Raw genomic sequence first — 25,583 nt, 5'->3', positions numbered from 1 at the left:
TTTCAAACAATGGAAATTCTGGGCAACAAATAAATGTACAAAATGCAATCAGAACAATCCTCTTTTGAATGCAGTAAACTGCGTAGTTTTGAGCGTTCGCAATAGCTGCTGAATAGAAATCGATGTGCTGTTTTGTTTTTAGCATTGGCATTTTAGATCTGTTTGGTTGCACTACTAAAACTATAAACTTAATTTTTTAAAATGTATATTTGAGTAAAAGTTTGTTGTGGAATATTAAACATTTTTGAAAAGCAATTTATTGGTCTATAATAAAAGAATGCCTGTGTTGACTTTAGAAAAAGATCAGAAAATATTTTTTCCAGTTATTCTATTATGCACAAGTCAATTGTAAGCTTGTAGAATTTTCATGTTGAAAAAACTTGATGTAAGTAAAAATGGTGGGAGGCGTGCCCCACCAGTGACGATATACAGCCATATCATACTGTTACGAGCGTAATATTGCATTTATTCAACAGTTAGACGGAATAATCGTGTATATAAAAAAGAAAATCAAACACGGAAAGTCTAAAAATCCCTTTGTATGTGTAACTACTTTTTTTCGCCATTCATTCACATCTGCAGCTGACGTCTGATCCACAGAAAACATTGCTACTTCACCAATGTCACTTTAGAACTAGTATTTGAATGATTCTTTAGCATAATGTCTAAATTGATGAAAAAAACAGGCTCACATTTTAAGATTATAAGGCTGAACAGCATGAAATGCCATCAGTCTACAAAAATTTTCCAGTATTTCTGTTAAAATCGGGAGATCACAATATTACCATGGTATAAATACAGCACTACAGTATGGAAAAGAGAGAGATCGACTTAGAAAGTCACTTACCAGTTTATTGATGATTTGATCAGATGTAGTTAGAAGTTGCGCTGTTTTTCTCCTCTAAGGGCTTATTATGCAGTCTCTGTCGCCATCTTGTATGTACAATATCAATCGTCTTTGCTCTGCTCAATGACAGGCTAATGGCCGCCGACGCACTGTCTCTCCGAAATTATAAATATTTAAAATAGCCACTATCCTTATAAATAAACTGCAGTTGCAATTTAAACAACCACATTCTCGACTAAAAAAGTCTCAAAAGAAAATTGTTACCCAACAGCAGCAATATTTGTCAAACTGTAGTGTCCTCTGCTTGTTGCTGTATGTGGTTGGAGTAATACACAAGGGTGAAAGGTGAAGAGGCGGTACTAGGGCTGTTATTTGCAGAATATCAAGAACCAGACAGAACTGTTGTATTAATATATTAAAGAAATGTTTAAAGTTAAAAAAAAAAATCTTGTAAAACATTAAGTCCAGTATACTTAGCATATTACTTATCTTTCAAAAAAAAATTATATTTTTTTATACAATTCTGTTAATCAATGGTAGGTTTCAGTAGTTAATGTTGAGGGACAGTCATACTGCAGTATATTCAGTTTCAAAACTACTTACAAATATTTACATGTAATATACAATTTAGATTATATTTATTTACATATATAGTATACCAATTACAGTGTGGGTAAAGTGAGACAGAAAATTCTTCATCAGAGGAGAATGAGAATGTAAAATGTTAATGATAAATAGACTTTGAGTGTTTGTCTTGGATGAGGTCTAACAGAGAGCCTGTTGGACCTCATTTAATACTTGTGCTGTGCTGTGTGATGCTGCCTTAGCATGGTTTTAGAATGGTTATCTCATTTAGGCTTGTTCATTTAAAAGCTCGTTATTTAACAATAGTTCAGGGAGTCAGTGTGAGACTAACTTTTTGGACACTGACTTTCCCTTTTTTCCATAACTCGCGACCAGATGTTCAGTCATATCGCATCCAAAAAGCAACTTGCACTAACGTAAATGCAAGCATAATTGCTAACAATCTGCACATTATCAGCATTAATAAAAAAGAACAAAGTTGCACTGTGATCTAAAATGATGCATAATGTGTCTGGTGCTTGGCTGATGTGCTTATGGAACTAATCTAACTTAATAAGATATGTTGATTATGAATAATACAAACATAAAAAAATGGCACATAGTTGACTGAAAATAACCTAGCTGATTGCATAACACAGAGGTGGATATCACAGAGAAATAGTTTTGTAAAATAGCTTGAACATTATGAACCTTCCCCATCTGTTATTGTTCTTTTGTGTTTGTTGTTGTAATCACCGAGAGCTTTAGTCTTTGATTTTGAGTTATGGTTATTGTAATAAACCAGTCAGAGTTTGCTTGTTTTAATTAGCCTACCTTCCCAATATTGCGAGTACATCCAGAACTCTGTAAGCACCTTGTTTTAATTACGTCTGCATTCAAAATTGTTTAGCTAGAATGTTTTAAATCAAAACTGATTATCAATATTTGAAAAGGAAAGTCCACACATTATGATATGGCCATTATCACAATCTTGTTAACCAAGTAGAGACACCCTTCGGCGACAAAGTGCAGTACAGCCTCCAGGAAGCGACAACCCTGTGAAATCGTCAGCGACCGTCAGTGAGCAGAAATTGAAAGCGTTTATATAAAAGAAGGAAAACAGCAGGTTAATGACCCGGTTTAACCCACCTCTATGACTGCTCTAGAAGATGAAAGTGTTTCCTGGAGGCTAATAGGCCCTGTGTCGGAGCTGTCCAAGAAACAATGCCGACTGATGTATTCATCTGAGGGACGCGACGCGGATGTTTGTCTGTTTTATGTCAGCGGTGACTTCTTCGCGATGGACGCTCGATGCGCTCATTCAGGTATTACAATAAAACCTAATATATTCGCTTATTTCTGTTCGTAAAGCTTTCCTAAAGGACAAAAATGCTACTTTAGCTAGCATAGCGAGCTAACACAATGACAAAAATGGTAAATATGCTTATTTGGTCTGTTATGAGGTGTTTTATCAAGTTCCATGCGCGCCTTTTATTAAATCTCCATGGTAACCGTAGTTTAAATGTAGCTTCAGTTGAATGTCGGTTGATTTGCAGTGCAAATCATACAGTATAATGTGTTATTTTCAACAAGTGTTGTATTAAGTTTTAAGTGTAAATCATGTTTTTTAATATTTTGGTATTCTTAAAGTAAACTCTGTGAGATTTGTAAGCATTCTACTTGAATGTTAATGTTAAAGAATTTTGTAATGAAGTATTATTTGATTTTCAGGAGGTCCGCTTTGTGATGGAGATATTGAGGAGGCTGATGGAGTTCTTCAAGTCTTCTGTCCTTGGCATGACTATGACTTCAATCTCAAAACAGGGAAGTCAAGCACAGGCTTACAGGTGAAACACTTTTGTTTAGCATTTAAAGAAATATTCCATATTCAGAGCAACACAAGCACAGCAACAATAGACCATTTTGAGGGATGTAAACAAAAAGAATGGTCCCAGCGTATTTCCTGTTTTACATTTTTACAGTTTTTTTTCAGTCGCTTTGGTGCATTTCTCACAACACTATTTACATTTGCACAACAGATAATGCATTTCTTAAAACAATTATCATTTGTGCATATCATAGTAGCAGTTTCTCATTCCTTCCAACAAATTGCAAATGCTTTTGGACATGCATCAGTTGCTTTCATACAACTCTCTTCTGTTTTATAACATTATCATTTGCTTATGTCACGTGGGCCAAAATTAAGTAAACTTGTGAAAGCTTAACAGTCATTCCATATAAAACTAATCCTCATTTCATTACTTGAGTCATTACATACAAAAGTTTGTAATGTAAATAGTGTTGTGAGAAATGCACCAAAGTTTTCCAGTGATGGGTTGCGGCTGGAAGGGCATCCGCTGCGTAAAAAATATGCTGGAGAAGTTGGCGATTCATTCCGCTGTGGCGACCCCAGATTAATAAAGTGACTAAGCTGGAAAAAAAAATGAATGAATGAATGAAATGCACCAAAGCGACTGAGAAAAGCTGTAATTTCTAGCTTCTGACAATCCAAATAGAGTCACAGATTGATAAATAATGTTTTGAGCTTTTTAACATTAAGTTATGATTAAATGGCCTCTTGTTACAGTTAAGAAATATCTTGATAAAAAGCAGGAAATGTTCATGGGCCAATGACATGACCACATTGAAATGGTCTGTTTGATCAATAATGTCAAATAGGCTACAGCAGAAAATATTTCAGCGTGTACTTTAGCAAAATTAACTGTTACACTGAATGGCTCACATTTGAAGTAAATCGGGCCTGGTAGTAAACATTAAAATTTACACTGAAGCTTTTATCTAAGCTTCAATATGGTTAAACTAATAAATGTGTTAACATATTGTCCATTCTTCATAGTTTCATTGTCCAATCTTTCAACTTTGTTGTCTTAACACCTCCCATACAAAAACACTATGAAAGAAAGTGACATAACATTCTTGTTCACACGTTTAAATGTGTAAATTTTGAGCATAAACTTGTATGTCTATTGACCTACATTTATTTTCAATGACAGAAATATAAAACCAGTGTTCAACACCCACAAACATTACATCGCTGCTGATTAACTAAAAGCTTATCCCTTTGGATCAATAGTCCCACTGTAAAAAAAAAAGTTTCTATTTACAGCTTTTTTATCGTATAATATTCAGAGCTTAACATTTACCCTATTGACTCTCTAAATGCCTTTTTTTAAAAACCAAACGGTGAATACAAATGTATTTCTGTGCTATCTGACATTATATAAAAGTGCTACTGAATAGTTATTACTGAATCCTGAACATTGCTAAATCATATAAGTTAAATTTCATTACTCAGCACTAAAGCGCCAGTAGTCAGCCAGTAGAAGCAGTTGAGTTAGCCAGTGATTCAGCTGATGATTCAGCGTCCCCGAAAAGCACTTGTATTTTCATATTAAAACCACATTTGTTGTGCCATCACTTTAACTCAGTATGGCACCAAACATTATCTCACACGGTAATGGATTGCACATCAACAGAATCGTACAGAAGTAGGCGCTGCCAAACAGACAGACATTTGGAAAGTCTCGTTCCTAAGAATTAAACTGCCCTCGTTTCTGCACGTTTCAATTTAGCCAAACATCTGCTTTTTTAATAAACAGATGAAATGTGTTCTCTCATGCTGCGAATATAAATAATTGGCCTGTTGGACGTGACGGCGAACTCGTTCCAATCAATATAAGAAAAAGACTGCAAAACAATCCGTAATTACAACAGTCATCCAGGGGGGCTCAACACCTTGAAATGTTCAGTAATTAGACACTATTCCCAGCACCGGTTAACATCCACCATGCTCGTATATCAAAGTACCTTCCTTGCTTTAGGCTTTTACAGCTGTCCAAGCAGAAATAGAGAGTCGGATACATTGCAGACATGCTTAGTTTTATTTCGATATCAAAAAATTTATATATTTTTTCCTTCTTTTTTTAAAGCAACGAGTTTATGAAGTGAAATTGGACGACGGCAACGTATATGTCAAGCACCAAAGCGAGCTCTCTTTACAACCTTTCGGCCAGGTCAAGGAGACCTGAAGTTTTTAGTTACTGCAATGTTTAGTTCTTTTGAACTAAACCATGTGTTTGGATCTCATTTCTGCAGGCTGCATTTAAAAATGAAGCAGTATTTTGTTTAAATAATTATTCCCAGTTGGAGCAGTTGTTAAGGTTTGTGACAATTTGTGTATATATAAGCTACAAGTAAGAATAAATATAGTATTTAAATAAATGTTGTATTGCAAATTACACTACAATGAACACAGTTTTTGACATTTATTTTTTATTTAAATTATGAAAGTTTTGAGATTAAAGTCAGTATTCATATGCAAGATTTAGTGAACTCAGGGAAGCAGGGTCATAGACAGTTCATTTAATCTGTTGTTTTTCAGCAGCTTAATTAGTCGATTCATAATCATTAATTCTCCAGAGATGTTAATGTTTCTCTCAAGAGTCGTAATAAATGTTTACGGTTGAAAGTTGCTGTAATTAAACTCTTCTATATCAAACCCTCTGGAGTATCAGGTAGAAATTATATCCACTGGAGGGAAAGAATCAAGTGAGTTCTGAGAATCCCATTAATTACTTGGTTGACTCAAGGTAAAATCCTAGTTTTTGACGTGTACTTCTCTTAAGAAGAAAAATGTCCTGTGCATTCTTACTTCAAATGAATAGCTTTTGTTATTGTGAGATAGTTCTACCCCTATAAGATATTTAATATGAATATATATTAATATAGTATAATATAAAAATAGATAGACATCTGTGGTTAAAGCTATGCAGTCAATGTAGACAACAAAATAAAATAAACAAGCTAAATATGTTCTAATGGTTGGTTATTGTATCATTGTGTACATCTTTTGTATTGAAGTTTTATGGAATTAAAACAATGTCAACAAAACTTGTTTATAAGAGATCTTTATTTACATTCTAAACAAAAAGACAAACATTGTATTCCACAATTTACACATAAAACTGGCTTTTGAGGTTGCAAGGCAGGACATTTCATGCACTATAAGTTACAATATGATTTGCATGAATTTGTTTTATGTAAAGCAAGCATGAAGAGACATTTTCCGAGAACGCACAGGCAACTTTTCAACTCTCGTTTTGTAGTGTAGACAACGGTAAAGTTATCAATGCACATTTTGCCAGAGGATATTCCTGGAAAAGTTGTAGTCTCCCTGAGACCAGCCAGACAGTTGAAGCGAGGACAAACGCTCTTTTTAAAAGCTAACTGGAGGCCAACTAATTTTTTTAGCACCATATTCATTCCAAAATCCACCCCCAGCCCGCCTCTGAAATTAAAATGTACAGTATAGCAATGCTGAAAGTTACATTAACAGGTATATATTACAAAATTACAAAAGCTGTTCAAGTTAAAAAGGTATGACTCAACAACACTTAAATGTAAGATTGTCTGGGATGGAAAAATTGTAGGTGTGTACTTTGTGTATGAAAATGGGTTTTACTGCTTAAACAGGAAATTTGGATTTGTGGATTTTAGTTACATGATTTATCATTTCCACATAATTCCAGGGACAGTTTAGCATACTTTTTACATATTGCAATCTTCTCATTTAAAAAAAAAATCTCATTACAGTCAGCCTGTTTGGAGACTGCACAGCATCCTAGAACAATTCTACCACTAAACTACAGTGTGCAAATTTCTCTATTTGATTATTTTTTTCAAAGACTCTCTTGGTTTCTTCAGCTCATCTCACTTTAATCCAGATTAACCAATATTGCTCTGTTTTTGAGGTACTGTATTGTTGTTTCTTTGAAGATTGAATTAGATATTATTACATCTGTACTGGCTCTTTGGGTACAGAGACTAACTCTTGCCTATTATCTATTAAACCATGCGCTGTAATCCCTCAACCCAATTAACGTTTTACTTTGAACCAACACAGGATAGTGAGGAATTTAAAAGAGTAAAGATTAGACAAATCAAAGTAGAATTACCATAATAAAATCCCATTTGCAATGCCAGATACAAAATGTACCTCAAAAAATACAGTTGTCCATCTCGTGTCCATTATTCAGGTGTGTATTCGTACAATCCAGTAAATGTTGTTGGATTTTGTAATTGTCCCTTGAGTGGAATTAAAATACTGCAACTGCAAATTCATGTTGCATTGTCTGCTGGCTAAATGAGAGGAAACTGCATGGGATTAGCAAACTCAGATTCATTAGGACTAGGATAAAAACAGATTCTAATTTGAATTCCAGATATACAGTTACTGAGGGTATAGCCCAACATTTTAAACAGACCTATGGTTGATTGGCTCATAACATAGGTTGTTTTTTTGTCAGGACACTCAAGTCATTATTAGAACTCATTATTGCACTTAAGAAGACAGAAACAAGAAACAGTAAAAAAGAATACAATCAGTTTACCTCTAAGATGTAGACATATGCAAATACTGCATTAGTTGGATTTTAAATAAAAAGAACACGTTAAATTAGGCCAGTCGAATGCATTTCGGCAAGGATGAATGCATTTTTGGAGATAATTGCTTATGCTGCATTAATTTGTGCTTCAAATCGGCAATTAATTTATTCTTTATGTTTTACCACAGGTTTGTTTAGTCTAGCTTTGTGATCCATTGTGCTGTGGGATGTTATTCATAGCTTGGGTCAGTCAGAATTTGGTCAGCCTAATCATAACTGGACTGGTGATGTGAAAAAGGAGGTGAGACAGAATAAGAATCCTTTCTGCCTTGGGTCTTGTTCATCCCAGAGAGTTGATAAAAGGATTAACAGCTGTCACACTCAAACCATACAGACTAATTTTCCCTATTTAGCCTATCATCAATGGATGACACTAATCAATTAGAGAAAAAGATTGTAAACGTAGGATGCTCAACATAAGCAAATTGGACATTGGAAATAAATAAATGGCATCGTCCTGTATGTTTAAGAGAATTTGGCCAAATTACAAAAACAAAAAGTCTTAAACACTGAAGTAAACTTTGAGGAAGTATGAGAGGACAGTTTTCCATACACAACTAGAATGAATGTGTTAAATGTGTTCGGAAAAATCAGGTACGGATATTGTTCTGTTAGTACAGAGCATCCAGTATCACCTGACTGGCCAAGTTTGGGATTTCCATTGCAGTTTTTTATTTTTACTTTTTTTTTTCCCCTTCATTCTCTTCTACCTGAAAGACCTACAAGAGGAAAGAAAGCATTCACTTTATTTTCATAAAAGTCTTGTAGTTTTTTTAAATAAAGTGCACTCAATGAACTCACCTAAAGATCTACTGTTTTGGTTGTGTCCTTGAAGCAGGTCTCCTTCTGTTAGTGTTCGTGGCTCTGCGGTTCTGGCTCCTGCCCTGTTGGCCAAAGGGGTAGGCCACCATTTGGGTTGACCCTCTTCTGACTTGTAATCCCTGGGACTCCCTCATCTCCCGTGCCATCTGTGTTAGTGTTAGGCCTGGATTTGTTTGCAAGCGTTGGAATAAGCTCTCGCGATTCACAGTTCTTTTAGGGCAGCTGAACGTCAGTGCCACTCCAGAATCTGACTTCATCTCCCTGGAAAAACCATCTGAAGTTCCATCAAAGCAGCGGCCAATGGCGATCTCTTTGGCAACGCGTGGGTTCTGGTCTGTGACGGTGTATATTCCATAATTGTGTCCAAGGGGATCAACAGGTGCTAACATATTGAATGCATGTGAGTCATTATTCTGAAGAACAGGGGGATGCTTTATCAGATACTCTTGCAGGAGACTGTTAATGCCTATACGACGACAATTGGCCTGTGGGATCACAGAAATGAGTGACCGGTCTACACTACCTTGATCAAAAAGCATCCCGCTGCACTTGAACTCAAGACAAGCAGCAGAGGTGTTGGGATGGTGTAAGTCTCGAGTACTGCGAATGTCTCTAATACCATACAACTGACCTCTTGTTTGAGGATGAGTCCCACCAAGATTTCTTGACCTTACCATAATTTCTGTAGCTCCATGAATCTTAACTTTAATGTAGCAAGCTCTGAACTCTTGTGGATTTGGCCACCAGGAAAGGTAGTCTCCAGTCCAAGATGTAAGGTCACTTTCCTCAAAGGGTACCACATTGTATTCATATTTATCTTTTTCAACACGAAAAAAACGAAAGTGGTTGGCATCAACAGGTGCATTTTCACATCCAATTAAACTCTGGAAAGGATAGATGGGTCCATTTGTTTCATCAAAATTGTTAGGGTTTGGTTTGGCCAGGTTGATTCGGAAGGCTGTTTTTTTGAGTGCTGAATCCTCATGATCTGAACGCTGGTAATCTAACTTCCCTAAATATGGCTGAGACACACCAATAATGTTTGGGTTCATTTTTGGCATTGAGGGAGCTGCTTCTAGTTCCTCTCCTCCCATTATAGCTGTTACATAAGCTGTGTATGCATCAGCCCTCTGAGCATCACAGAAAGCTGGAAGACAAGCACCATTTGGTCCTGTTATCACGCTATCAAAGCGACCCCAGGCTCGCGGATTTGACGAGTAACCAGGTTTAGGTTCCAGGTTTATCAAGTTTATTACAACTCCTTCGAGTTGCTCGTTGGGCAAGAACTTGTCACTCATGTATGCTCTAACCTTGACATAGCAGCGGCGATTTTCAGGTACATCAAGATTGAACAACCTACGCTCCCTGATTTCCATATTTCCTATTAAGAAGGTGCGCTCCTCTCGTTTGTTTCTCCCAGTGCCAGCAATGGTACTTTGTGTAGGTTGAAAGTTACTCTCCTCCTCCCAAATACCTGTGTCAGGATTGAGGGACCAGAGTTTCATTGCAGGGATGTGCTCCTGCATTTTGACATGCTCTGTATCAAGAAGAACTTGAACTGCACCAGCTCCTAGAACCTCCTGGTTTTCTCCATCTCGGAAATCTACTGAAAACATTCCATATGTCCTGAGAGGGAGCATGTCTCCTTCATCATCAACAAAGTTAAGATCACCAGGGGCGGCAGCAGCCATTGTAATATTGCGTGGGTCAAGGAATGTCACACTGGCCTTAACAGTCCCTTCATACACTTCCCCTGTGTTTTTATGGAAAGAGTTTGGAGGTATGACCAGTTGACCGATGGGATCCTCATCCTTCATTTCACCTAGGTAAATAGTATTGCTTTCTGCAGCATTGATATCAATAGGTTCCTGCTTCCTCATCACTTTGACGTCATGGTAGACTGCACCTCCTCTCTTGTCAAAAATAAAAACCTTGATTGTGTCAATGAACTTCTGAGAAGGGTCCACAAAGTTTACCACTAAACGCTGTGTTTCTGGAGACACCTGGATTGTGAACCCACCCTGATATCCTGTAGTACCTATTCGTTCCTTTCCAATGTAAATGTGTCCAAAGCGCAGAGGTTCATCATTGTCTGTCGCCACCACCCTGCCCCGTACAAGAACTTTAGGCTCTACACAGGTTTGGCAGCCACATTCACTCACAACCTTGATAGGCAGGGTGTAGCGGCCACAGTTGATCTCTTTTGCATCCATTTGTTTGACCCCACAGCAGAAGTTTGTTCCATCCCTGCATCGCATGTCAAAGTCCAGCGCCCCGGGACATTTGTTGTGTGGACAGCGACCTGCATTGTAAAATTTGGAGTCTGTTCCAGGCTGTTTGCAGTCTAATGGTAGTTTGATTAGGTGGGTTTCAGATGTTGAGTTGCATGCTGGTGTTCCTTTAGCTGTAAAATACAAAATGTCTAATCAGTATGACATCTTATCCCACTGGCTCATTTTAAAAGTTAATAGTTCCCAGTAAAATTATTTAAAGCAATATTTTTTATTTTTTGGCTGTTAAAGGTCATTAGTTGACCTTTATTAGCCAAAGTTATTACATAGAACTTTTGTTTCAAAGTAAAACATTAAAAATCACTGTGGACAAATATTGGAAGTTGCTGATCTTGGAAGCCTGACAACAGTCATGGTTACTTTCTCAAAAACTATTTTATTGTGTCACCATATAGATGATGGCAGTCATTATTGTCACATTACCACTCGAATCTAAATGCTGCTCATTTCTTCACAACAGTGCTGTTTTTCTTTCAAATGACAGTTATTCCAGAGAGCAACCATGTAATCTTATTTGGGGTTTCTAAAATTTAATTTATGGAAAACTTTTTCTCCTGTAGCTGTTGTTTAAATGTAAAAGTGCATACAAAACACATTAATCATCCCCCATTAAGAACCCTGTTGTGACAGGTGTTAGTGTTTCATTCAGCAAAGTACATTATATATGCCAAAATGATTAAAAAGCAGAGAGTTCCCTCAGAGAAAGTATAGGGCTGATTGCTTTAGCACACATTTCGCCAGACTATTTCTGACAATCTATATCTTAGATAATAAGCATCATGGGAATTTTTACAATGTGTAGTTATGTCGGAGAATGTGGAAATGCATACTTGTCTGAGAATGAAAAAATAGGATTTATCGACAAGCTTGTATTTCACTTTAATATAAAAAGCGGTTGGGATTTAGGAACTTTAGTCTGCCCACCACAACTTTTTGCCAGTCATTCCTTGTTTAGAAAGTGGTAATTTCTACCAACTTAAACATAATAAAATATTGTTCACCACATGTCACTTGACATTATAGGCTTTAATATTTCATCGGAGCCTTCAATATTTAATAGAGTACTTTAGGGACATTTGCAAAAATACTATAATGGCATATCCCTCTTGACTGTTAAAATGGTTTTGCACTTACTGAAAACAGTGAGGAGCACTGAAGCAGACTTGATGCTGCCTGTCAGACTAGTTGCTTTGCAGTGATATTGCCCAGACTGCTCTGGTTTGAGGTCTCGCAATATCAAATCTTCGTCGTATTTGAAAATTGTACGATTCAGTAAGGTTCCATTGTGATACCTTTGAAATAAACAAATTATAATTACTAGGACATTACCACCATTTGTCAAAAAATAGTCAAATTCATTGTTTTTACCAGTAATATTTGTCAGGTTTTGGTGATCCTGTTGCTTTACAGCAAAGAGTTGCACGCTGTCCCTCGTAACGTACTTTGTCTTCAGGATGCTTCTCAATATATGGCTTTTCTGTTAGACATAAAACAGCACAATCAATCACATGGTAAGATTTGTTCAAATGTACATGAAATTATCCAACTTTTTAAAATTGTCCTTTTTACCTGATGATTGTAAGATAGCCCGTACCCAAAGTTCATCAGAGCTGTTGTTGGACACTGGGAGAGTGACAGGTGCAAATTTATCCTTTCTAATGACAACTTGGGTCTGAGGACTGGTGCACAGCCCATCAATCTTGAACTGACCCTTGGCATTAGTGTGGGCACGAATGATCTTGGCTTGGCTGGCCAAAGCCACTGTGGCATTCATCACTGGGACACCCGTAATGCTGAAGACCTCCCCATGTAGTGCCTGTCCATTGCAGATACAGTAGCTGCAGCTCTTATCGGGACGTCCACCAGGACAGACACGTTTGCATGTCACTGTAAAATAAATTTTAAATTCTATGTAGTCAATTGAACTACTATAGATTTACAAAACTTGTATGTTTTGTAATAAACCTCACCTGGGCATGCATTTCCACACTTTTGCACCTCTACAGGTCGTCCTGTACACTGAATCTTAGTAGAAGATCTGTGGCATGTCCTACGTCTTGTCCTCCGTCCCTTTCCACAGGTCACTGAGCAAGCAGCCCATGAACCCCACTGGCTCCACATGGCTGTTTAGTCAAGATTTCAGTGAAAATAGGGACAATTAACTATTGTCATGTTAGTAAAATTTGCACCTTTTTAAAATATGAGGTTTATGGTGTAAATTACAGTAGATGCAAGACATTAAACCTGATAAAAAAAACTTTGCAAATGTAATACTGAAAAATTCACAACTTTTTTTTTTACTTTATTACTTTTATACACTCACCAGCCACTTTATTAGGTACTGTCCAACTGTAAAGGCAAATTCTAATCAGCCAATCACATGGCAGCAACTCAATGCATTTAGGCATGTAGACATGGTCAAGGCGATCTGCTGCAGATCAAACCGAGCATCAAAATGGGGAAGAAAGGTGATTTAAGTGACTTAGAACGTGGCATGGTTGTTGGTGCCAGACAGGCTTGTCTGAGTATTTCAGAAACTGCTGATCTACTGGGATTTTCATGCACAACCATCTCTAGAGTTTACAAAAAAATGGTCAGAAAAAGAAAATATCTAGTGAGCGGCAGTTCTGTGGGCGTAAATGCTTTGTTGATGCCAGAGGTCAGAGGAAAATGGCCAGACCGGTTCCTATTTTCTTGCCACACTTTGGGTACATTAGTACCAATTGAGCATTGTGTCAGCGCCACAGCCTATCTGAGTGTTGTTGCTGATTATGTCCATCCCCTTATGACCAAAGTGTACCCATCTTCTGATGGCTACTTCTAGTAGGATAGCGCGCCATGTCATAAAGCGCAAATCATCTCAGACTGGTTTCTTGAACATTACAATGAGTTCACTATACTCAAATGGCATCCACAGTCACCAGACCTCAATCCAATTAAGCAACTTTGAGATGTGGTGGAATGGGAGATTCGCATCATGGATGTGCAGCCGACAAATCTGCAGCAACTGCGTGAGGCTATCATGCCAATATGGACCAAAATCTCTGAGGGATATTTACAGTACCTTGTAGGGGTAGTTTATGTAAGGCAGTTATGAAGGCAAAAGGGAGTCCAACCCAGTACTAGTAAGGTGTACCTAATAAAGTGGCTGGTGATGGTACATCTATAGATTTGTGTGTACAAAAATGTCAGACTACATTCTGACATTCTTGCCAGTGTGGTTGCATTGATTTTCAGATAAACGACAGCCAAGCTCTATACACACAGAAACATGTTTAGGTTTATCCAGCTAATTGGGCACCACATGTGTCATGTAAATGTCAGCAGGATGTGATCACACTTGAGGATCCTAAGTGGGAACCAGTGGAGTAAAGAGTCAATACAATTGAAGTGATTCTGAAATGTGACAAAAACAAATATTTGGACATATCTGGTTTGAAAAGCATACAGTGTGCTTGTAACAACAAAAAAAAAAACTAAAGTAAAACTAAAACCAGTGCAAGATGGTTTTGGAGGTGGTGTGTACTTGGAACTAGGGCTGGGCGATATGGCAAAAATGCATGCTTGAAAATTATTTTCCATATTGAACGATAATGATATACATTTCAATATACGTTGTTAATGCTTCCAGATTTAAAAGAGTACCCCAACAATGACTGAAGCCACAAAAATTAGAGGGTCAATTAAATGGCATAATATTTTCGTCCGATAGATTTTCGGTGGCCGAAATTTCGGTGCATCTCTAATATCAACACACATTTAGATTCCCATTGTTGCACATTTCTGCTGTGTGATTGGCTCTTGGATCAATATAGAGTAAAAAGTCCACAGCTTATCATTGTTATTCACATAAATTTTATCGTGAATCGATATAATATCATTTATCGGCATAGCCCTACTTGGAACTAGGCTTCGGCGGTAAAACAGTAATATAGTATACCGCGCGACCTAAAAAGAGCAATGGTATCAGTTTCAATACCGTTATAACCGTCAAAAAAACAATGCACTTATATAGGAGACAAGATTAAAATATTAAATATAATTTATTTAATGCCTAAAAATGCGTATGGTTGTCATCACTAAACAGCGTGGAGGAGACGGAGAGAGGTTGGGAAAGATGGTGAGTCACACACCAAGGGATCTGGTCTCGAAAAAGAACACAACTTCTGCAGTTTGGCAGTATTCCGGGTTTTGACCAAACAAGAAGGGAGAGGCGGTAAATACAGACGAGGCAATTTGTAAATAGTGCAACAAAAAGGTGACTGCAAGAGATGGAAAAACCTCAAACCTAAGGTCTCATATACGGTATTCAGTTTCTGAATGGTTTAGACACAAGCCAGCAGTTTGGTGACGTTGTCTGAGCCTTATGTCATCATTTTTAATATTATGTACTGTATATCAAGGAAAATAGGGAGGAGGTTTGATGGTGTCAAAATTTGGATATGCCCAAGCCTACTTGGAACCAATTGATTGGTTAGTTAAACCATCTTAATGCCAGCCTGGCCAAATTGGGAGAAAAGATTGAACCAACTTTGAAATTGAAAAATAGAATTGATTGAAAAAACATGTTCGGTTTATATTCTTTCCTTGTTTACCTTGACATGGTGGTGTTGAACACTCTCTCCTTTCAATGTGAGGTCCCACACAGACGGGCGAAAGCAGCAATGGAAGAGGTTGCGTGCTCATGCATTTCCTCTGACGGACTTGGATGCCAACATCATTACAGGCAGTGGCACTGCAAGGCGTCCATTCACTCCAGTCAGTCCAGTAGGAGTGGACTTAAAAAACAAAAAAAACATAGAAGACTTTTGCACACTCATATGTTAAACTGCATATAACTCCATATGGAATACTCTTCTCTACCATGATAGATTGTCTGTTGACTAATTGTACCTGGTGGACACTGGAATCGCACATGGTAGTTGGAGCAGCTGCGGCCAAATGGCTGCTCCTTATTGATGCACCAGAACCCCTTCTCCAGACTGGAATGGACCACCTCCCCTGTATCTGCAGCTGCAACCCAGTCTGTAGTACGGGCCTCCATTGCTACTGGTCGTGAACAGACTCTTTCTCGATAGTAAAAGCGAATGGCTTCTAACCTCTCATAGTCACCGTTTCCTCCCGGATGATCAATATTGAACCAGGATGTCCACTCTGTCACGCCTGGGTTACACAAAACAAAGATCAGAGTAAGACATTTTACAAGGACACTATGCTCTTGCTATGACCCAAAGAGGCGAAGAATGAGACTTTCCAGGTTACGTCAGATTTCTGCTCGGTTTACTCAAAAAAAAAAAAAATCAATCCAGCTTTTTGCATCATTTGAAAAGAATACAACCCGTGTTTCGCAAAAGTGCATGTTGCGTTATGTTGAGCTGTCCCATGGGAGGTATGAATCGGATGACGTTATTCAAAGCAATGAGAGCTGTCTGAATTGTCTGAGAGACAACTTGCTCCAATTAGGAACATGTGTAAACTCATTTACACGTCAATGAGTCAATGTCTTATTGTTTCAGCATTGCAGTGGCTATAAGCCTTCATCATTAGGGCTCACATTTAATGAAGACGGATGACTCTAGAAATCATTACATCACTTTTTTAGCATCACAGAGATCCAAAGTGTGGTTTGGATCAACTAGGACACCACAAATTAGTTGATTGCTTAAAGAGAGCATGTTAATATATCCATAACTACCTGTGGTCTGTGGTTCCACGAGGGTGTTGTAAGCCAGCTTTCTGTTTCTGTCTGTTTGGTTTAACCTCCGAAGACGTGAGCTGTCCCAGATGGGTCCTGTGGGAATTCAAACGTTATTATAGCGTGCTCAGCAAAGGTGCTACCAAAGGAAAATTGGCTGCAACTAAATCTGCAAGAAACACTGCCCTCCTTAGGGACTAGCTAAACTTGGTCTTAAAAATCTGGACTCAAATTTTGTTTGATCTATTACATTGCAATATAATTTGCAATGTAATAGATCAAAAGAACTTATTCCTTGCACGTTTCTTCAGTTGCAGACATGTCTGTGAATGCGATCGGAAAATCCTACTTGGCTTTGCAGTGAATGGAATGTGTGCAAAAGACATTTCATATTAAATGACTTTTTTTTGTACATTGGTGCCACCAGAGTCCAAGTGGCCTACTTTTATCTGCTCAGCATCCATTGCCGACTGATTTTGACGTTAGTCTGTTCTCATAATTGACCTGTGGAGAACATATTTGATTCACTTTTGCACTTGTATCTCTTACTGCTTTGTCTGGTCATATTATGAGATGCTATGCATATATGGAAGATGGCTGTATCCTCTACATCCCTGTAATCTGGAGACACTTACTAGTCAGAGCCCCAAAGGAGAAGATAGAGTAAAAGAAACAAACACATGGTTTCTCCTGCTTTCTAGATGAGACATTACCATAAGATGCACTCCCACATCATCCCAGATGGAGGGTGCTTTTTGCGGACAGTCCTTTGTTCTGAAGGTAAATCCCTGAACAACTTTTCAGAACTGGTTAAAAATGGCCCGTTTCCACTGAGTGGTACGATACGGGTCGGTATGGGTCACCTTTATCAGGCTTGCGTTTCCACTGCTAAAAGGGTACCAATGGTACTCTTTGCAAAGGGTACCCAAAAAGTGGTACAGCATGGTTCACTTTAAGGTACCTTTTGACCGTGGAAACTGCCATAAAAGCGTTCCAAACCGTACCACTCAGTAGAGTGGCTCAGTAGTGGCCATAATGTACTGTGATAAGGAAATTACAACCAAAGAGATACATCCACCAATGCCATTCATATATATATTTTTCCCCCAAAGGTGACATGTCTTAGATATGTAGCCAAGCCTAACATCCTCAGTAGAAACAGCACAGTGTCTTGACATTGGATTGTTACTGGCATTACTGGATGCTCACACACTGAAGCGCTTATCTGTGGCAGACATGTCAGTCAGCAGCTCTGCAGGACTTCCTCCAAGACACAATTACTGGGATCATATTCCTCTCAAATGCTACGCTGATTTACCTTGCAGGTTCACCTGAAAGAGCGCTTGTCATTCCAAAAGTACAGATCACAGAATATGAGAATATCATTATTTCCGTTATACACTTATCCTGAGTGGCACGCTGAGTTTGAGGTGAGGGTCACTTTTCCAAATACCATATTCATTTTTCTGATTATTATATGTCAGACTTTGCTTCCTGCTTCTGACGTTTCCACAATTGTGAGGGGTGAAACACACAATATTTCTTCTTCTATAAGTACCTTAGTAAACCCGTAATATATATTGAAAACATTGAATGGAGATTTATACATGGTCAATGCTTTATCGTAATTTGTTTGTATTGAAGGCGGCACGGTGGTTTAGTGGTTAGCATGGCCACCTCACAGCAAGAAGGTTGCTAGTTCAAGTCCCGGCTAGGCCAGATGGCATTTCTGTGTAGAGTTTGCATGTTCACCCAGTGTTCATGTGGGTTTCCTCTGGGTGCTCTGGTTACCCCTCACAGTTCAAAGTTCGTAATAGTTGGTGGTCCATTCCGCTGTTGTAACACCTGATAAATAAGGGACTAAGCCGAAGGAAAATGAACGAATGATTGTCTGTATCGCTAGAAAGTATACAATTACAGTTGTTGCAAATTTGTATTTTCATTATGTTACCAAATGTATTATTTGTTTTAAAAAACATATTATTTCTTAAAAGTTTAAACTGGAGAGGTAGACAAAAATGATCATTAAAATAATAGGTCATCCTTTATAAGTTTCTTTTTCTGTTCAACACAAAAAAACATATTTTGAAGAATGCTGGATGCTGGGATGCATCGATTTCCATAGTAGAACAAGAAATTACTATTGAGTTCAATGGGTCCCCAGCATTATTCAAAATGTAAACAGAAGAAAGAAACTCTAATAGGTTGATGACAGACTTTTTAAATATAATTCAAATGTTTTATTTTCTTCAATAATTTAACAGTGCCATCAGTTTAGACATTTTTACATCCTTTTACCACTCCCTTTCTTCTTCCCTCCCTAAACGCAGCAGTTAGTAATTAGATGTTGCTATCATAAATCCAGTAAATACAGATAAATAATTAAAACTCAATAAATAAAAAAACACACATCCAGAAAATATAATAAAAAACAACACAATAATAATAATACATAAAGAAATCAAATAAGATAATTAAATTTTTAACGTACATCTCACCACAGTGACCTTATTCATCCTCCAAAAAATGCCAAATAATTTAACCATCTTCTCTGATAAACATCCAATTTATCAAGTAACCTATATGTCATTTTTTCTATATGCTGCCACCTTCCCCAATTCCGTAACCCGTTCTTGAAATGATGGTGGACCTGCTGAACGTCATCCCCTCATAACACTTATTTGAATCCTCTCAGACATTTTCACACCAGACCCCAACATAAACGGGTTTCCCAGTACAAATATTTTAGGACAAAACAAAAAACAGTATCCAGAAACATCCTGAATGTAATTGTGCACTTTAACCCAGAATTCCTGAATTTTAGAACAGGACCACAAGGCTTGCATCCTTCTTCGCTCTCACATCTCCAGCATTCAGCATAGTCCTTCAACCCAAGCCTGAAAAGCTTACTCTGAGTAAAACTATTGAAAATTTTAAATTGTATTAAGAGTATTCCTAAATTTCTTGACATTACTTTACAGTTTTGGTAAATTTTCTTCCAATGTTCATCGCTACATGTACAATTTAGATCTTTGCTCCAAACAGTTTTAAGTGCAGAATGGAAACTACAGCCTATCTTTTCCATTAACCATTTATGACAGATTTTTTTAAGAAAGGCGTACAGATCTGCATGTGTAAACTCATAACTAACAAACCCTCGTAATCATGGCTATAAGATTCACCTTAATTGTCTGTGCTAAATTATATTATTCAAAAGGTATTTACTACTCACAACAAAGATAATATCTATAAAGAATCATTGGGCATGTGCATTTAGCATCTGCTTACAAAGATAGTGGCTTAAACTAGGGTCTTGAATGGGTGGAAATCCAGGAACAGTGTGCATATAGCCCAAAGGCTTGAAAGAGCTCATTGGGAAGGCTTGGGGCCATAACCCAATTTTTCCTCAAGACGAACCTCCCCACATCTCAATCCTGAACCCAACCAACCTTCCCTGTTCCTCAGAGCAAAAAATTGTGTATAAGGCCTAAACATCTTAGCAATGCTACTGGTATAAATCCAATGTGTTTTTTTTTACTTGAGCAATAAACCTTTATAACACATATGAGGCCACTAATATATAATAAGCAATAACTTAGTTGATTTATTCCAAGACAGAAGGACTGCATGCTCGTGACCTCACTGAAACCTTGTAATATCCACACCCAGTAACAGGGCATTATTAGGATCAGGTGGGTAATATTGTACTTTGAGTTGGAAACTATAAGTTAACAACATCTAAAAATACTCAACTATACATCAGTGTCTTCCTAACATAGACTGACACCCTGCCCTCCCATAACAAAGCAGTCGGGCCAGTTTTATTTTGGGAGATGGCACTTACACAAGAGGATAATTTAAACTTAGTTCAGCAATTCCGCGATTATTTTGTACCTGTCTTACTGCCAGGGGTTTTACCCAACAATTTAAAGTGTAATATCATTACTCTTTTTAGGACTTCTCGAGTCACCTCATAAAGTCTGCACAGTGTCCTACAGGCATACTCAGACAATTAATCTATTCATGTAAATAACAGTCTGTGGCCTTTTAATAAGGCATTCCCCTTTTTTAATGTGTGTTTGGTGTATTCCTACCCAAGCCAAAAGCTAATCAAAATACATGCGAGTTTTGGGCCTTAATAAAAGAGCTACGTCAAAGCTGCGGCAGAGTGGTTAGCGCACATGCTCTCTTGACATGCTACTTAAATGAGAATTATCAAAAAAAAAATAGCTTCCAAAAAGTTTAGACATAAAAACATGCCAAAATTTTGCTGGCATTAGCATCATACTTTCTGAAAGTTCTTCCCAGGTTCTCCCAAATGGGGAGGTAAATCATTTCGGCATGTTATGTAATCCCTTTGACAAAGCGCTACAGTGCTAGCCCACATTCTCATACACATTAGGGTGGGTGCAAAAACACTGTGATGTCTTTAATGTAGTGTACGAGGTCGGTAACAAGTAGGGATTTGTTTGAAATCAGAGACATTTCATTTAAGAAGGCTGTGTGCCCAGGCAGTGGTCGCGAAATTGCATTCCACATCCCATCGTATTTTAATGAATGCAAATGAGCGCTCCAAAGTGGTTTTGTCTGTGTCTTTATCCTGCGTCGGCAAACATGTGGAAGTAGTTTTGAGCTTCTGGCACTTGTACTGGCTGAGGTGTGCTCGAATAGAAGATGATGGTGAGCTCTGTCTGATTGGGTTGAGAAGAAGATTAGGAGACACCGACTCTGATGTGGGATGCATCTGTGCGCCATTATTTTAAACTGAACTACTCTATTGTCACCGAATAATAATGAAACCCAAGCTAGATTGGTGGGTGTGTGTTTAAAATGATCTGGATTAGTTCCCTCGTCTTTGAACTGTTGCACACAGATATATCTGAACTGAAGTATCGGCTTGAATATAGAACACACTGGAGTATATTACTGTTTTTCAATAATAAATGTAAATATTTCCAACACAATATAAAACTAGAGCATAATTTTTATTATTAAGATTGTTCTTTAGACTGCATATTGATTTAAATCTTCAAAATGCATTATTGTTCCTATATAAGTCTTGAATTTACTTCAAAAATTGTGTAAAAAGAAGTTAAATTACCGTAACATAAAGTTTGAGTAGCCTATATCTTTCCATGTAGCCTTTATTTTTAACATGACAATCAGACAATAACACACATTTTTCATATATAGGTCAAGCTAGTTTTTTTATTTTACCCGCCATAAGTGGCGTGAAGGGAAACTAAATCACAAGAAAATGACCGCGACGCTACATTTAGTCATTTCTTATATAATTATTGTTGTTAATAATAGGCCTAATAAAACATTTAAATAATAATTTTGCGAAATTTTATGCAAAAACATTAAGTTTAATGAGGAATTCATAGTAGGCTATGCATACATTAACTAACATATAGTGCATGATATAATTGGCGGCCAGGTGCCGTGGCCGCTTCATGGGGAAAAAAAGCTAAATTGAGACGTGTAACCTCTCGCAACTTTACCTTTGATCCCTCTTTCCATCCTATTTTTCACTTCAAAGCAGCAGAGATCGATGTACCGGGCAGCTGAACTTCAGAGCAAAGTGAAACATCTGGAGAATAAATCGTTTGAATGGAGCAGATTAGAGAGTGGCAATATTTACTTTGGCCCGTTGAAAATGGCTTTGCCGTGCCCTGGATGAAACTGGCACGAGCGCGCGGGCTTGCAGCTCATTACCGGATGACTGAGCAACATCTGGATATTTAAACCCCGAATTTTAGTCCTAAAGGTTTTTAAAAGCCTTGACTTAGACCTCAGCAACGTCAGGCGCTATTTTCCGTTACCGGCGGCTGTCTGCTCGTGTTGGGAAACAGGTAATAAATTCCGCAGAGTTTGAGGTGGACCGGAGACGAGATGATGGAGTGACAGTGAAGGTAATAGATGTGGATAAAATGGTGGCGTCCAAATTTCAGTCGAATTCGTTGTTCAGTTTTCCAGTATTTCACGACTGTAAGTCAGTCATTCAAATAATAAATTCCTCTACAGTCGTTTCCAAAAGCAAAGAAAGACTTCAGAGACTGAACTTGACTTGGCTATATAAATGGCAGTATGATAAGGCAGCCTAAAACTTCTGCTCTGTTCTTATGTCAGACTATTTAAAGGGGTAGTTCACCCAAAAATTAAAATTCACTCACTGTTTTCTCACCTTCAGGTTGTTCCAAACCTTTAAGAATTCCTTCTTCTGTCGAACACGAAAGAAGATATTTTGAAGTTAACTGAACACCTGTAACTATTGACTTCCATAGCAGGAAAAACAAATAGCATGGAAGTCAGTGGTTACAGGTTTCCAGCTTTCTTCGAAATATCATCTTTTGTGATGAACAGAATAAGGAAGTAAAAGGCAAAGGGTGAGTAAATGATTACAGAATTTTAATTTTTGGGTGAACAGTTCCTTTAAACATATAATTGCAGTTATATAAATACTCAGATGGGACAGATGGTATTTGCCTAAATTATAATCACTTCATCTTATTTAAAATCACATAATAAGCCAAAATCCTTTCAAAGTGTCAATTAATATGCAGCAACACAAAACAGAAGCAGATTTGTTGGAAAACAGTTTGATTTACCAAAGATAATTCCAGCCATGCAAGCTGATACAGCCATAACAAACAAACAAACAAACTCTGCTGTTTCTTAGGTCTTAAGTGCTGACAGCTGTCTCCAAACTGTTACGTAATTAATTAAGAATAAAGAGAGTTGTTTAAATGACATTACCTTGTGCCAGAGACACAACAAAGACAGTAGACAGCACCAACGTCACCACTGTGAAGTCCCACATAGTGCCACTGTCACTGATGGGCAGCTGCTGGTAACAAAACAAATGTAAAAACAGATATGGCTTTGTCAAGTTTTTGAGTGACTCGACCAATGAATTTGTTCCTCCCTTCCTTCAAAATCAAGTCTGATAAGTTTCGTGAAGTTCCCAGAGTTTTAAAAGACAGGCATGGAGTGGAAAGTGGTCCAGACCAGCCCCCTCCTGCTTGCCATTGGCCAGTGCACTAACATCTGTGTCCTTATATCATTCCAACAGACAAAAAGAACAGACAGATGTAGGAGAAAGGTGACCATTGCATCAGAAAAATGTTATGTTTGTGGTTTTAATTATATGCTGAATTACCACAAATCAATAAAGCACTTTGTGTGTTTTATGATGTTCTAGACCTGGAATGTAAGACCATTTCCATCAGAGATGAAGATGTTAATGTGATGACAACAGATTATTATTATTTTTTCCCTTCCAAAATTTCACAATGGATTTTTCATATTCTACTAGCATGCAACTTTCAGCATTTCTGGAATGTTCTTTCAACACTGAGTGACTGGACAGACAGTAATATGACTGTAACGTGAGGCACCTGTTGTGTACAAAGGCAGTTATAAACATCCAAATACTTCAGTCACGGACACTGAAGGCAATCATTATATCACATTGTTTGAAGGTGAAGTGTGTAATTCTTTTTCTGTAATGTGGAAAAACTACAAAAAAGCTAATGATATTATGTTGCCAACTTGAAATGAAATTATTAGCCAAAAAATTTAAGTTGTTGTTTTTATTTGTCCAATTTAGCTGTAAAAATCACAGAAATTACACACTTTATCCTTAAATCAAATGTAATGATCATCCAAAAATATTTCCAAATGGCACACAAATTTCTAAACATTTAGGGTGTTTTGAAGTCATCTTTCCATCCAACACAATCTCACGGCAATTCATACATTTGCATTGAGTGACTAATTCACATGAATTTGTACAATGTTAATTGTACCATTTAGTACACTGTAAAAAAATCTGTTATTTTACATTCTTTGCGGCAACTGAGGTGCTGAAAAAAGTAAAATAACGGACATTAAATTACATGAAATTTACCATAAATTTCTGTAATTTAACGTCCGTTATTTTATAGTAAATTTCTGTAATTTAACGTCCGTTATTTTATAGTAAATTTCTGTAATTTAACGTCCGTTATTTTATAGTAAATTTCTGTAATTTAACGTCCGTTATTTTATAGTAAATTTCTGTAATTTAACGTCCGTTATTTTATAGTAAATTTCTGTGACTTATCTGCCCTTTTTATAGTAAATCTCTGTGATTTAACATCCGTTATTTTATACTAAATTTCTGTAATTTAACGTAAGTTATTTTATACTAAATTTCTGTAATTTAACGTCCGTTATTTTATACTAAATTTCTGTAATTTAACGTCCGTTATTTTATAGTAAATTTCTGTAATTTAACATCCGTTATTTTATAGTAAATTTCTGTAATTTAACGGGTGTTATTTTATGGTAAATTTCTGGGATTTATCTGCTCTTTTTATAGTAAATTTCTGTGATTTAACATCCGTTATTTTATACTAAATTTCTGTAATTTAACTGGTGTTATTATATGGTAAATTTCTGGGATTTATCTGCCCTTTTTATAGTAAATCTCTGTGGTTTAACATCCGTTATTTTATAGTAAATTTCTGTAATTTAACGTCCATTATTTTAGACTAAATTTCTGTATTTTAACATCTGTTATTTTATAGTAAATTTCTGTATTTTAACATCTGTTATTTTATAGTAAATTTCTGTAATTTAACATCTGTTATTTTATAGTAAATTTCTGTAATTTAACATCCGTTATTTTATAGTAAATTTCTGTAATTTAACGGGTGTTATTTTATGGTAAATTTCTGGGATTTATCTGCCCTTTTTATAGTAAATTTCTGTGATTTAACATCCGTTATTTTATACTAAATTTCTGTAATTTAACTGGTGTTATTATATGGTAAATTTCTGGGATTTATCTGCCCTTTTTATAGTAAATCTCTGTGGTTTAACATCCGTTATTTTATAGTAAATTTCTGTAATTT

The 25,583-nt window shown here is 37.0% G+C and overlaps 2 protein-coding genes across 2 annotated transcripts; one reads left to right on the top strand and one right to left on the bottom strand.

Annotated features, from left to right (window-relative positions):
* Positions 1–2,423: 2,423 nt before the first annotated feature.
* On the top strand, positions 2,424–6,286 carry si:ch211-212d10.2 (uncharacterized protein LOC557710 homolog). Its single transcript, XM_056447348.1, has 3 exons — positions 2,424–2,736; positions 3,143–3,258; positions 5,362–6,286. Exons 1-3 carry the CDS (start codon positions 2,565–2,567, stop codon positions 5,458–5,460), a joined length of 387 nt encoding a protein of 128 aa, XP_056303323.1. The 5' UTR covers positions 2,424–2,564; the 3' UTR covers positions 5,461–6,286.
* A 37-nt stretch (positions 6,287–6,323) lies between these two features.
* Positions 6,324–23,617, bottom strand: cilp2 (cartilage intermediate layer protein 2). The gene is made up of 10 exons (XM_056447347.1): positions 23,443–23,617; positions 16,684–16,779; positions 15,882–16,151; positions 15,584–15,766; positions 12,959–13,111; positions 12,558–12,875; positions 12,357–12,465; positions 12,123–12,280; positions 8,677–11,101; positions 6,324–8,594 (listed from the first exon to the last, which is right to left on the bottom strand). Exons 1-9 carry the CDS (start codon positions 23,504–23,506, stop codon positions 8,685–8,687), a joined length of 3,768 nt encoding a protein of 1,255 aa, XP_056303322.1. The 5' UTR covers positions 23,507–23,617; the 3' UTR covers positions 6,324–8,594; positions 8,677–8,684.
* Positions 23,618–25,583: the final 1,966 nt, after the last annotated feature.

The sequence above is a fragment of the Danio aesculapii genome, chromosome 22 (assembly GCF_903798145.1).
Source record: "Danio aesculapii chromosome 22, fDanAes4.1, whole genome shotgun sequence".
Taxonomy (NCBI): Eukaryota; Metazoa; Chordata; class Actinopteri; order Cypriniformes; family Danionidae; genus Danio; species Danio aesculapii.
The sequence above is the reverse complement of the archived record's forward strand: the minus strand, read 5'-3'. Positions and strand labels throughout refer to the sequence as shown.

Coding starts and splice junctions, on each gene's coding strand:
- cilp2 (XM_056447347.1), bottom strand. CDS start 23,506: ATGTGGGACTTCACAGTGGTGACGTTGGTGCTGTCTACTGTCTTTGTT. Junction 16,152..16,683: donor CGTGGAACCACAGACCACAG/GTAGTTATGGAT, acceptor TGTGTAACCCAG/GCGTGACAGAGTGGACATCC. Junction 15,767..15,881: donor GCGATTCCAGTGTCCACCAG/GTACAATTAGTC, acceptor TTGTTTTTTAAG/TCCACTCCTACTGGACTGAC.
- si:ch211-212d10.2 (XM_056447348.1), top strand. CDS start 2,565: ATGACTGCTCTAGAAGATGAAAGTGTTTCCTGGAGGCTAATAGGCCCT. Junction 2,737..3,142: donor CGCTCGATGCGCTCATTCAG/GTATTACAATAA, acceptor TTTGATTTTCAG/GAGGTCCGCTTTGTGATGGA. Junction 3,259..5,361: donor AGTCAAGCACAGGCTTACAG/GTGAAACACTTT, acceptor CTTTTTTTAAAG/CAACGAGTTTATGAAGTGAA.